Source organism: Macrotis lagotis, chromosome 6 (genome assembly GCF_037893015.1).
Source record: "Macrotis lagotis isolate mMagLag1 chromosome 6, bilby.v1.9.chrom.fasta, whole genome shotgun sequence".
Taxonomy (NCBI): Eukaryota; Metazoa; Chordata; class Mammalia; order Peramelemorphia; family Peramelidae; genus Macrotis; species Macrotis lagotis.
Genome location: NC_133663.1, coordinates 5639539 through 5654392, shown reverse-complemented (window position 1 = coordinate 5654392; position 14854 = coordinate 5639539). Strand labels below are relative to the sequence as shown.

The 14854-nt window shown below is 38.3% G+C and overlaps 1 protein-coding gene across 3 annotated transcripts in view; it reads left to right on the top strand.

Moving 5' to 3' along the window:
- CCDC50 (coiled-coil domain containing 50) overlaps positions 1-8619 on the top strand; it is a 90044-nt gene extending 81425 nt beyond the window's left edge. For all 3 annotated transcript variants that reach the window (XM_074190637.1, XM_074190635.1, XM_074190636.1), the window contains one exon: positions 2868-8619. In XM_074190637.1, coding sequence (XP_074046738.1) covers positions 2868-2887 — 20 coding nt within the window. In that variant the 3' untranslated portion in view covers positions 2888-8619. The remainder of the gene's footprint in view (positions 1-2867) is intronic.
- Positions 8620-14854: the final 6235 nt, after the last annotated feature.

The following is a 14854-nucleotide window of genomic DNA, read 5'->3' as shown; positions in this document are numbered from 1 at the left end:
ATTCTATGATCAAGACACTGTCCTGAGTTTCTTATACTGGGGGTCCAGGTTCTGTCCACTGACTTTTTGTGCTAAGATTTTAGGGGTTAGTAGTTTGCCCATTGTGCTAGGGTACCCTGGCCTAGTCATGCCTGTTTTGTCCTGTTTTCTGGAACAGGTGGTTTACCTGCTGCTCTGGGGTTAGAGTCACAGTTGACCTGCTATGTCACTGGTCTATTGAGTCAGTACCATGGTACTTCAGTTGCTGATCTGTACCATGGTTAAGAGACTCCTACTGCTTGCACTGGATTGCACTCACCTTTTACTCAAGTGAGGCAGAACTTTCCCGAGGTCCTTCTAAAGATGTCATGTACTAGAAAATCGTATCACTCCATTTTTTTGTGGATTATGTTACTCCAGAATTCTTTTAGAGGCTTGATTTAACATTGTTTCTGAGGAAAACTGGGGTCAGACTCCCTATCACCTCTCTGCTATCTTGACTATGATGAATCCCATCTTGTACTAATGAAGTTGATTATTTAAACCCAAATATCTTTGATCTATTTTAATTTGAATTTCATTAGATTGAGCCTGAATCTTCTGAAGGATCATTTTTCAGTCAGCCCCTGACATCCATAGAAAACTGAGGAAGATGGAGACTAGCCTCCAGACACCCATAGGAGACTTGGTCAATGTGACCTTTTTGGTCGTTAATAATCAAGATGAAAAGAAAGCTACATACCAGACCAAATCTCTCCAGGTGTTAGCCTCTGCCATTAATGAGTCCAAGCAGACTCCAGCAGTGGGTAGTCAGGAGAGCAAGTCTTTTTATAGGGTATTGGATATAGGAGAACAGGGGTGGTATGGTTTCTATAGGGCCTGGGAGCAGTTGGGGTCTCCACGGAGGATGTGTTTTGTTTAGGGGTTCACCAAGGTGAGATTATGCATTGTTTGGAGTTCTCTTGAAAGTTAGGGTTTGTTTCCTTAGGAAAGGATAACCAATGAGGCTTTATTGAGCATCAATGAAACTCTGGCCTGGATTCAACAGAGCCTAATCTTTGTTTCCATAAAGAACAGAGGAGCAAGAGTTTTCTCTCATGGAGCAGAATGTCTCCTGATTTGCTGATAACTGTTTTGCTCTGATTTTTATACTCTTCTGATAATGTTAGTAGCAACTAATACATTTTTTTCTAAACTTCAGAAATGGCAACAGATATGATAATATCACTATACAATGAGAAGATCAGAAAAAAAGTCATATATGGTATTCTAATTTGGTAATATATCATTTTTCTAGGTGTCTAGAAAGCTGAACATGATAGTAACAAAGCCAACCTGTGTGTGTCTTAAAATGTGATTTACCTCTATTGGGTAGAGTTTTATTATTTCCAGTTTTGTAGATGGGGGAAGTGGAAAGACCTTGTCATAAATTCTGGAGATAAGTGCTCCTTTCAGAATTTCTAGGAATTACAAGGGTTTTCCTTTGTTTTTCCCATAAAACCATTTCACCAGTTACACTGTTGTTAGATGCTGAGTTGAAACCCCCAGTATTTGCATTTATTACTGATGTGATCTCTCAGTTATCTCACTTATAAAATAATTTTGAACTCAATGACCTTAAGGCTTCTATTGCACTCCAAATCGATGACTATCTCAATGTGGGTACAAAAGGTGTGCGAGCTCTCTGAAATGATGCTCAGGCCAAATGAAGCCGTTAAATGACCAAAAAAAGACAACCAACTTTTGCCTGATTCCCGTCATTTGAACATAGATCTGATGGGTCTTAACTTGAGAAATAAAATAGTATAGTACAGTATGTGATCAAACTGAAGTTAAATTCTCTGAATCTGAATCCTAGCTTTGCCATTTACTTCTTGAGTGACCTTAAGCAAATTATTTACCCTTTCTGGGTCGCATTTTCCTCATGTGAAAAACTGGTGATGGGAGGGAATGGACTAAATGGCCTCTGAGGTCCCTTTAAGTTCTAAATCAGTGATCCTGGGGTTAATTCTTTTTTTTTTAATTGAAAATTTTGGTTTTATTTTTCCAATTACATTCTAAGGTAGCTTTTTAATATTCATTCTTTTTTGCATATTTATGAGTTACACATTTTCCTATCACCCTCCCCATGGTGGTGAACAGTTTGGTCAAAGTCATACATGTGCATTTACCATATTCATATATATATTAGTCATTTTGTGCAAGAAGAATTAGAACTAAGGGGAAAGAAAGAAAACCATGAGATAGGAAGGAAAAATATAAAAGACACTTTAAAAAAGTGAACAAAGTATGTATTCGGATTCCATTTTTTATTTCTCTGGATGTGTATGACCTTGCCCATAGCTGGTTTCTCCAGGTGATCTCTGAGCTACTTAGAGGAGCTACATCCACCATAGTTGATCATTTCATAATGTTGCTCTTATTGGGGACAATGTTCTCTTGGTTCTCCTCCCTTCACTTGGCAATTCTTTTCATACTTCTCTGAAGTCTGGCAACTTGTAATTTCTTATAGAACAATAGCATTCCATAGCATTCATATACCATAACTTAGTCATTCCCCAATTGATGGGCATCCCCTTAATTTCCAATTCTTTGCTACTACTAAAAGAGCTGCTATAAAATATTTTTAAACATGTGAACTTTTCCTATTTTTTATGATTTATTTTGGATAAGGGCCTAGTATTGATATTGCTGGGTCAAATGGTATTATCAGTTTTATTGTTCTCTGGGCATAGTTCCAGACCTGTGGCTAATTCTTAAAGATTCATGAACAAATTGACTAGAAGTCAGAGAAAAAAAAATGTTCTTATTAACTTTAGACCTAAATAATGGAAGGTTATAACCAAAGATTATTCACTGACTTTTTTCCTCTCCATTTCTCTTTCTAGGTCACCGTTCCAAGCAGTAAAGACCAAGAACTGACCTTGAATTTGACTGTTTGTAGTCTATGTTACTGAATTATGTCCAATGCCTTCCTCATTTTGTTTTGTTTTGTTTTTCTCCTAAGTTTGCATCACCAGAACAATTTCCACTCAATTCTCCTTTGGCCATTCAAAGTATTTGTTCATTTCAAAGGTTCTAATCCCTCCAGCTCACTTGGGCTTTATAATACTCTCTAGAGCTGGGCTGCTGCCTCAGTGTTGCCACTCCTTTGGGTGAGGGATTAGTTTCAGAGATATTTGAAATCCCACTTTGGTTCAAACTAGTAGAGAGAAGAGTAGGCATTGCCATCCCCCACTTTCCAGCAAAAGGAAGCTTTGACTACAGCTGCACAGAACAAATTTCTTGAAGAAATCACCTTAGTTTTTTGTGTATTGTGAGAGAGAGTTCACTCTGCTCTGTAAGAAATGACATCTTCCTTTATGAAGTATAAACAAACCAAAACCACGTACCATCCAAAGGACAAATGACGGCACAATGGGAATCTTTTTTTCTTGAATGAGAAAATTCCAGCCCCAAAGGAAAAATATCACAGATCTCTAGCCCCAGCTGGACTGTTTACTAAAGATGAGGTTTGGTGTATTCTCTGTGGGCAAAGCTTAAGCTATTTGGGGGTAGTCCTTGGCATGAATATACAACCATGATAGTTTTGTCCATGTTGCACAGATACAATGGAAAGTTGACACATATCTTATAAACTGTTTCTCATTCCCTAAAAAGGCCAAGTTTATCACATCACGAAGAGGAGTTGAGGCTCAAATTTAATAATTCCCTCAAAGATCCTTTTCTGTTTCTTTCTCCTTCTAGTCTCACTTAAATATTTTGTTAAAAGTGCTTTCTCTGATGTCAGAATGCAGTCTTTCTTTGGCTAGTGAGAATTAGCTGGATCTTTGTTCCTCTTCTCTTCATTGCTTCCACATCATGATGGATGGTGACAACTTTCCACGTGAGCTGAAAGATGATAAAAATCAGTCAAACCTTCCCACATTTGCTGGCTTCTGAGTCTTACTGATACCTAAGTAAATAGTCTGGATAAACTAACTATTCAGAACCAGTCTTCTTGGGGCACTTAATGCTCAGAAAATGGGAATGAATTGATGCCCCAGAGAAACTCAGTCTTCCAGACTTGATACTGCTTTCATGGAAGCTCTTACCTTCCTTCCATGCTTGTTAGATGGAAATGGAAAAATAGCCAATGGTAGATACTCATCAATTCTGGTTGTTTGCAGTTTTCTTTTCTGTTATGCCCCCTGCCTGTTGGCAAGTGCTTTCCAGACAGCAAAGAAAAGTTTTGGATGAAAAATAGCTTGGAATTCAAAGTTGGTACTTTTCCTCCCACAATCAGAGCACCCTTTCTGGAAAGACTAAAGGAAGCTTTGATTTTACGTGAAGGTTGTGATTGTCTATAAGTTTGAGAGTTTTGAGTTTAAGAGCCAATTGGTACTTGAATCAGGAGCAGAACCTCTGCTGAGGGGAGAGAAGTAAGAGTGGTATTGAACCTTCAGGAACAGTTGAGGTCTCTGGAGATGACATCAATGGATGATGGGAGAGAAGATTTGATAGCAGAAAGGAAAATGGAACCTCCCAAGTTCTGGGTTACCTGCAGTGAGGCCACCGATACCTAAACCTAGAAATTGTCCAACTCTAAACATCTAGGTATTATGTTTACCTTCCCAGTGGTTTGTATGCCATGTTCTGGAAGCAGCCAATTATGATGGTTTTCAAGAAACAAAATATACAACACATTGTTTTGGGAGGTTTTGTAAATTCACAATTTGGCAAATAATATCATCTACACTTTGAAAATTTTATTAATGTTTATTTTTTTTTACCAAAGGAGCAGTCACAATTTTCCTGAGGAAAATCTTGTCTTCTCTGGTCTCCTTCATATTTCCCCCAGTTGTGTTTAGTTTCATGAAGTATCAGTGGGGGATTGCTTTAGATGTGAAGACCATGGCATCTCGGACACCTCCCCTGATTCTGCCCATGACTCAGCTGCTTGCATTAGGGTTAGGCCCAGAAAACAGCTGTGATGGCTAGCGAATTTACCATCGATTTAGAACAATATAAAATGAATAGGCTTTGAAAGAGAAGAATTGAAACAAATATTAGTCTCTTTGTTATATAGAACTAAAACTCTTTTTAAAGGAGTTTTTCATTTTCCTTTAAAAGATGGATTAAATACTTAAGTCCATCCAGTTAAATCCCACACCACTTCCCTTGTAGACCTCTCTGTAATAAGAAGTACCAAAACCCTCAGTGTTCTACCCCAATCCCAGGGCAGTGAGGCAGTCTCTTCACTTCCCTAGGATATGTGCAAAGCTTACCTGTATAGGCAAATTATTTTATGCTTTAATTCTATGATTTACATGGAGTACTCCAGACTAACCAAGCCATCAGCTTTTGTCCCTTGGTCTCAGGAGAATGGAATATTGCATGCCCCTGATTTCATTTCTCTGTAGTTCAGGGTCTTGGATTGCTACCCCCCACACTAAGAAAAAGTAAGATTGTGTTTTGTTTTGGTTTTTTGTGGGGGGGATTACAGCCCAGCCACAGGACCTACTGCTGACATTCTTCCAGCTGTCCTCTCCTCCTACTGAGACCTCATTCAGCATCAATGCCAACCAACTAGGACTGTCTCCTGGACAAAATGGCAGGAAGTTCATCAGACATTTAGGTTTCAAATGGAAAATAAGATCCTTTCAGCTCTGTTTTCCCCCTCTTCTGGGGTCAACTAATTGATGCAAAATCTATGGAAAGAAATTTGAAATTGTAAACCTTAAACTTTGATGTTCCTTTCCCTTTGGTGACATATGCTATACTGCATAGACTAGTTTCATGTGGAAAAGGAAGGACTCCAAAGAAGGAAGGGGCCCTTTCCCAGATCACAGCTACCATATTGGTTTAGAATCAAGTACGGTATCTCTGTGACAAAGCAGAAAACACCACCATGGCTTCTGATCACTAGTTGCTGATGATTGTTCAGACCTTCCCACATTTTAGGGATTTTGCTAGTTTGGGGTTTCTCAGCAGGAACCAAATTAGCCAATCTTCTTGCTGTTGTATTTTTTTCAAATACAGAAGACCTCCTATATGTTGAATTCCGTGCCAAATAGTTGATTTTAGAACCTGCTGTTATCATGGAGGTATTCTGCTTTCGGTGTGTATGTTTTTGTTTAATATTCAGGGGCTTGATTTTTCCTGTGCCTCTTTGTCAATTGACTTTGCAATGATTATTCATGTTTCCTGTGCTAATTTATAAAAAGCAAAATCTATTAGTCATAGCTATGTGAAACCCCCATTGTATTATAGTGGAACCCCATTATACAGGGGCCATTTAATGGTATTTTTCTTTTTACAACTGAGAAACAAAGTAGGACCAAGTCCAAGGAAAGGAAATGGGTCAATTTTGGGCAGCAAAAAGACAGGCAAAGTGCAAGTGTGATAGTCGAGTATCCCTGCTTGCTGCTATTTTATCCTAATGCATTTTTTTTAAATTCACACACATACAGTTAACTGGTATCCCTATAAAAGGAGTAAACCCATTTAGGACCAGATGACATTTATTTATTTATACTGTCTACTTAGAGTCAGAAAAGTGACTAAGGAAAGTGATTTCTCTTTCCTGTGTCTCCAGTGGTGCCTGCAGGTCATGAAGCCATATTTGCTTCCCTTTTATTGACACCAGCATACTTTTCTTCCTCTGTGCCCTATGATAAAGGGGAGCTTGATGGGCCTTGTCCTGTTAATGCTGCAATGCGCAGAGTGTCAATTCCTCTTTTTTCCTGACATAATGGGAAACCATTGGGAGAGATGGAGAATTGTTGACATCTAAGGCGTTCTTTGGTGCTGCCAATCCAATCTAGTCCTCCAAAATGGTCAAACAGAGGTCTAGAGAAGTCGGCCAGGGAAGAGGAAACCAGGACACTCTTCAAAAGAGTCACTTTTCTGATGAAAGTTGCACTTTAAGACAAAGAGTAGTGTCTCTGAAGAGCAGTATTGCCTTAAACTCGTTTGACTTCTCAGTCAAACATACCTTACTTCTTAACTGTGAGCCCCAGCCAGCTCTCTATTACCTATGCTTGTGGAGGGCAGGGGCAGCCCCTCTATTCCTTAGGACATTGTTTTTTTTTTTCTGGAAGTTACAAGCATGTTTGTACTATTGGATAATTTATCCCTATTCAATTCATTTCTTGGATCTTTTGAATGAATTGTTCAATGAACAAAAACCAGAAATTGAATCCCGCTGTATACAAAATTATTGAGGAGCTAATAGGTAGCAGTCATTTTTCTTGGCACTGAGCATATGAAGGTAAAAGTGAAACAGTCCCTGCCCTCAAAGAGCTTATGTTCTACTAAAGGAATACATGTACGTAGCAAAAAAATATAAAATGAATGAATGCAGTGGTACCTTCAAGAGGGAGGAATGTTCAGTGGGCTGAGTCCCTCACATTTCATACAATCAGTTCCAAAATAATTGAGTTTTGATTGGACTCATTAAGGCCTTCCTCTGTGTTCTGTGTTCTCTTGTTGATGACTTCATACTCATCCCAGTGATGTGGGATTGAATGAATTCATTTTATTTCAAGTGGAATAATTGTGAATAGAAAGGAGACTCACAACGTTAGTCCTCATAGGTAAAAACAGGTCCATTTTTTTCTCAGATGTAGTGAGCTTGAGTTTTTTTTGAATGGTTCTATTGGTGCCACAAAAAATACAACTATGTAAATAATCACTTTCACTCACAAAAATGTGTGTAATAAGAACTGTTCACCTGAATTTGCTGTGAAAGCCATCCAGTAGCATCGCCTGGTCTCACACTCATTATTAGATTCATATACCTGGGAACTGATGGAGGAGTTTGACAAGACATCTGGAGAAGCATTAGCCCTAACACATGTGTGAGGCAGAGAGTGCCTGCATATCTATTCTTACCCCACATGATCTCACTATTAAAGAGTTTACATAAAGTAATGTCACATTGAACATTATCTCCTGCTAATCTAGATTGTTCTGTGGAGTGCAGATGTATTGAATGACTAAATGGGACAATCGTGTAGAGTATTCAGAACCACCACCATCCTAGAAAGACAGAAGGGGTGGCAAGGGGATGAATATTAGGAAGAAAATGTGATTTTGTTCTTACTGCATTGAATGACAGTGCTACAGTTGCTCAAAATCTTTTAAATCCAGCTATTGTGTTTCAAAAGTCACTTTTTAACAGCAGATTTCTTTTCCTATTCCTGATGTAATGGTTCTCCAAGACTTCTGAAGCTGTCACTTTGATTCATATAAAATATGCCAAATGACCTATTTCAGTCATTACAACCCATCCCAAAAGGCAGTAGTAAAAACGTATTGCCTGATAGCTACAAGTTTGAATAAGTTTTAGTTTCTAAAGTGTGAAACGTTGACAGGATATGGGAGAAGGGGGTTTGTAGTGACTTTTTCAAATAAGGATTCCTAGAAATGGAGTTTTGAGTTGCACATGTGTCTGTCTAATGCCTTGTATTGAAAAGTTGCTCCATGATGGAATAAGTCTTAAGTTTCAATTCTGAAGCATCAGAAATTGGGAGAGGGGTGGGCATAGGGCAGACATTCTTAGACATGTGGTGGTCTGCTATCCCTCTAATGTGTGTATGTGTCTTCTCAGGCACCTTGATCTGAAAGGACTCACTGAATAAATACACTGTGAAAAGATATTTATGGACTGTTTAGTGATTTTAAAAGACTTTTATGAAATTTTAGGATGTTCACATGTTTAAAATCAGAATGAAGCAAAACCTTCAGGCCTCAATGGCCACTCTATTTGACAGTTCCATAAGGAACATGCAGAAACTATGATAGGTATTTTGGTAAAGGTATTTACTCCCAAACTACCTGTAGGTAAAAATATAACAAAGGGACCAGCTTTCAGGTGTCTTTTTAAATGCTGACAAGAATGAATGGACCTCCTTCGATTAACTTCTGTATGGGAACATGGCCAGTATGTTGATTACCATCCACCAAATACTGGCCATGTGTTTGCTGGGATCTTAATAGAAAAAAAATAGAAAAATAGACAAAATATTTCTATGTTGTTTGTGACTCTGACCAGATGTGTCTCCTGGATGGCTGGTGGGATGAATAGGATGTTTGTTCAACATCCTATCTTACCCTTGTTTGAACCTGGGGCTTCAATCAGTGTAAATTGTACACTTAAAAGAACTCATCTATGCAATCTATCCCTCTCCCTTTCCCCTCTCCTTCCCTCCCTCCCTCCTTTTTTCCCTCCCTCCCTCAATAGGTCACATCCTATTTTTTTAATCAAATCTGACATTGAATTGAATGAATAATATTTTGAACCAAAGGGTCATATGTGTGTAGACCAGCCTGCTTTATTTCCTGAGGTGAACAGTTTTGCCCTCTTCTCTTAATAAATTGTCCTTTTGCTTAGCCACTGCACTGGTCTCCATCTTTACTTTGCTTCATCATAGTAATGCCTCTGAAAGTATTCCTGTAGTAGAAGACTTGGAATAAACCTAGTAGGGAGTTTGATGTTTACATTTCAATGAATCCTTTATTTCATCTGCTTGAGTCCTACCTATATTGGTGCACGTTGTGACTTATCCATGCTTTTCATAATGCTATAAATGTCCCCCTATAAACTCTTCCCATATGATCCATACAATAGGCAGGAGATCTTCAAGGTCCCATCATTGCACTGTACTTATGTCACCATGACATAATTAACTATCATCCTCATTTTCCATAGGAACAATCACCCTACCATCTTACCTCTCAAATGGCATCCCTTAAGACCCATTTTGTGCAGACCGGTAATGTATCATGGCCTTTTCATTTTTCACATCACCTGAAATTTTTAAGTTTCATTGGTGGTTTGGCATGATTCTAATCATTTTATATCACCATAGAAACTTTTTTTTCTTAAATTTTATCTTTTTAAGTGTGGTTCCATGTTAAGGAGAATTAGGGATCTCTGGAACTGGTGTACAGATTCCTCAAATTCAACCAATTCTGCCCTCCTCTAATTCTCAAAACATATAATCCTTCTGCTATAATTCTACAAGGATAAATATATGACTATCAATAAAGTTCAAAAGTGAAGGACATTCTCATTATCTGAGACATACAAGAACAAGGAGATAGAAAGCAGTTGAGAGATGTGAGCTGACCAAGTAGAGAAGATTAAGTTTTCAGTAAATTACTTCATTTTTTCCCCCAATTAAATGAGACAAAAATTTCAGCTGAGAGGATGAGGGGAGTTGGAATAATGGGAGTTCTGTGGAAGAATGACAAACTTTAGAGGAGCTGCTAAGGTGAGGGGGATAGGGAGTGAATTAGGAAGGTGAAGGCCCATTAAGAAGGTTGGGATTCTAACCAGTGAAATGGAGGAGAGCCTTCAAACATGGAAGCAGGAGCTGCAAGGGCAGAAAGTTCTGAGATGGACTATGTTTTGAAAAAACAGCAAGAATGTCAATGTGATTGGACTGCAGAGTGTGGGAAGATAGCTTAGATTAGGCCTAGAAAGTGAGGACAGGCTGAGAAGGGCTTTAACAGTTAAAGAACCCACCATTTGTGAACCTAGATCCTGAGTTCCACAGTCCGACTTGTGCTTTAGAAGTGCCATTGGCAGCTGTGTGGAGGATGTGTCCAAAGAAGAGAGAGAGACTGGGGACAGAGAGCCCAATGTCACGGTTGGTACAGTGGTCCAACTTATACATGATTAGGTTCTATATAGTTGTATGCACCCCAATGTAATAATGATTGTGGGAGCAGAGAGAAGAGAAAAAAGTGAGATATTATGGAGGCAGAATCGACAAGATTTGGCAGCCACTAAGATTTTAGGAATGAAGAGTTGAATAATGATTCAGTTTCCAAAGATGCTGACACACTACAGAAGCTACAGAAATAGGGAAATGAGGAAGAAGGATCATTTTTAGACTACAAGATAATGAGTTCTGTTTTCAATATTTTGAGTTTGAAACATCTGTAGGAGTAGGAGTTGAAATTGTTCAATAGATAGCTGGGGATATTGGACCTCAGAAGAGAGACTAGGTAGGCTTTAAACCTGGTAGTTACTGCACAAAGTTCATGAACATCATGATGGGGTCTATGGGGGTCCAAGAAGGTCACCAGGACAAATGGTATGAGCAAAAATGAAGACAGAGCATTGAGTTTTAGGCCCAGTGATGAGGTCTGTATGGATGATAGGCCAAAGGCTTAGTCATACAGGTAGCTAGGAGGGGAACCAGGTGGAAGTTGTGTCACAAAATCCCAAAGGAGGAGGGGCTAATTAGCACTATCAAATAAAATAGAAAGGCTGAGAATTAAAAGGGCAGAGAAAAGTTGAAAATAACACGAGCCTTCATTTACTCAATAACTACCTGGATAATGAAGGCAACATTAAATGACGGCCACAGATTAAATCTACAATTCAATTACGTATCAGAACCACCAGTCATTAATATGAAAGAGGCATTTGTTTCCAGTGAAACTAAGAACAGGGAATTGCACTCTTTCCTTAAGTCATCAAGCCATGCAGATAATCTGTCCTAAGTTTCCTAAATAAGTAAAAACTAAGTCAACCATCCAGCAAAGTCCTTGGCACTTCAGTGCATAACTTAAGCGAGTGTTTATAAACTGTGAGACATCAAATGAAGTTTGCTGGTGCTCTCATGTGGCTTCAAAGAGCTACTTCCTTCCTCTTCTTCCTTTAGCTATCATTACTATATTGCTCCAACACAAACTGCTTTTCCCTCTTTTTGACATTTTTTAAAAGATGAAAACCACTACAAATATGTTGATAGGCAGGTATCTTAAAATGACTAGACCTGATGGCAAGGAGGTAAATATTACACTACTCAATGGGATGACCATTTCTTTTTCTGGTTTTCTTTTCTATCCAAGTCTCAGGGAAAGTTGTGGAGACATTTACCCAAATGCTAAAAGATTAAAAAAAATATAGATATTATGAAATGGTTACTTAGAGACAGAAAACTGGACAGAAATACATAGCTTAGAGTTCTAAATATCAACCATTGAGATATGCTTGCTAGTTAAAAGGAAAATGTGCCAGATTCCATAAATGTCAGCTCATTATTCATGGTCACTAAGGGGGAATATTTTGAGATGATTTGGTTAGGGCATCGTCCATTATATGAATGTTGGACGTTTTCTGGGATTCCTTGATTTCTTTCCAAATGCCAGCAGTGAGAAGTAACTAGACTTCTGAATCAAGGTCAGTATAGCATATTCAATGGTAATATTCGCAAGGAGAAGATCAACTGGGATTGGGTAGAAATATCTGGAAATAATGGAGACTCACTCTCTTCAGAATCCTCTGAATCTGGTCATCCAAAATGGAAAATTCAAATACTGTTTCTGTCCCAGTTATTTATACTAGCTTATTCTATATCTCTGGTTCATTGGAAAATCTCCAGCCATCCCTTAAATGTATGAAACAGCTTAGATATTGTCTTAGGACACTGTCTCCGTTTGTAAGAAAGTAAGAAAAAACATTGTCAGCAAAGTGAAGACTTCCACTTTACAATGAAGTTGCTTTATGTTGCAATGGAAAGAAGCCGGAACGTAGAGTCACCAGATACCAGTTCCAATCCCAGGTCTGCCTTTCGTTACTTGTGGGATCTGGGCAAGGAAAATACCCTCTTTGGGTTTCAGAAAACCAGTGACAAAGAAGGTCCTTATCTTCACTGGAAGGCAGAAAGGGCTTGGTATTTTTTTTCCCTTTTTTGTCCTCTGGCAAATTTCTTCTGTGAGTTTCCTCCACTAAAGAAATCACAGGTCTGATACAAAAAACAAAATGTTGGATAAGATATTGTGATAATGAGTTCATTTAACTTTTGAACATCACATAGTTTTGAAGGTGGTAATAGATAAGAGAAAAGAAGCAATGCAAACTATTCTAAGAACATATATGTATAACCACACACACATACACACACACACACACACACATACACACACACACACAAATCGATGAGGCACCATGGGATTTTAACAATACTGGACTGTGACAACAGTCTTCCAAACACATCTCTCAATGGACTGATCATCAAAGTGACCTTTCCTCTCAGACCTTCAATTATACTTCCCCTCCAGAACCCAAAGACTTTGCTTTCCCAGAAGCTGTCTGGTGGGTCATGGGAATAATGCTGCCAAACTAGTCAGCATTGCTTATGGTTGGATCTATGATGGCATCTGAATTTTTAAAAAATCAACTTTGTTAGCTGAGAAAAGTATGACAAGTTAAAAGTTCTCAGGACTAACTTTGGATTTTTGAGTGTCCTGCAAGTTTATTGTGAGTGAATCTGCTTTTAGAAAATTCTAAAAAATGAAATCTAGAACTCTAGAAGAAGCAAAGTGTGGTTGCTGTTCAACTATATTCAACCCTACATGATCCCATTTGGAGTTTACTTGGCAAAGATACTGAAGTGGTTTGCCATTTCCATTGCCAGTTCATTTTATAGATGAGTAAACTGAGGCAAACATGGCTAATTGAAGTGCTAAGGGTCACTCAGTTAATATATGAGACCAGATGTGAATTCAGACTTGGTGCTCTAGTTATGCCACCTCACTCCTCAAAAGTATTAGTGCTAGGAGCAGCTAGGTGGTACAGTGGATAGAGCACTGGCCCTGGAGTCAGGAGTACCTGAGTTCAAATCCAGCCTCAGACACTTAATAATTACCTAGCTGTGTGACCTTAGGCAAGTCACAACCCCATTGCCTTAAATTTAAAAAAAGAAATATATAAAAAAAAACTATTAGTGTTAGGGAATTTATGTTACCCTACCATCACCACTACTCACCTCCGGAAAACATGGTGTATACCTTGTTGCCTGTAATGATTCAGTGATCTTGTTATAGGGAAATAGGAACTGGATTTGTAGTCAAAGGACCTGCAATCAAATTCTAGTAGAATCACTTTGAACTAGTGTTAACCTTGCATAAGGCATTTTATCAATGTGGGCTACTGTTAGATATCTAGGAAATGAAGAATTGTACTAAAACTGTGATGTTTCCTTTCATTTAGAATGCCTCCCAACTGTTTGTCTTTGACTCTCTCTCTCTCTCTCTCTCTCTCTCTCTCTCTCTCTCTCTCTCTCTCTCTCTCTCTCTCTGTCTATGTCTCTCATATCATTGACTTGATTTAGTTTTGAGAAATTAGAGGAACAGGTCAGCTAATGGAAGAATATTCCCAGAGGTACCTTGTATTGTAGGGAATGACTCAGGTCTGGTTAGATACTAGGGAAGATGGCTGTCTAGATGCCAAATTATATGGTGATCTATAGGAGGATAATTGAGCATTTCACCATCCTCACCAAGTCCCAGGTCTGTTACCTGAAGTTCCAGTCAGGTCCAACATGAAAACATCTGAGGCTCATACAAGAATTGCTTGAAAATGAACCCTTAGTTGATAGAGTAAGAAAATGGTAGATGTCTCCTAGAACAAAAGCTGAATGAATTACAAGAAGACACAAACTTTAATAATGGTGAACCTCAACCTCCCTCTCTCAGAATTAGATAAATCTAACCACATAATAAACAAGAAGGAAGGTAAGAAGGTGAATAAAATCTTAGAAAACTTAGATGTGATAGAACTCTGGAGAAAACTTAATGGGGATAGAAAAGAATATGCCTTTTTCCCCCTCAGCAGTACATAGTAAAAACTTGGCCATGTACTAGGACACAAAAACCTTATAATCAAATGCAGAAAGACAGAAATAATAAATACACACTTCTTAGACCATGATGTAGTAAAAATTACATGTAATAAAGGGTCATGGAAAGATAAACCAAAAACTAATTGGAAACTAGATAACAATCTTAAAAATGAGTGGATCAAATAGCAAATAATGGAAATAATCAATAATTACATTCAAGAAAATAAAATAATGAGACAAGATATTGAAAT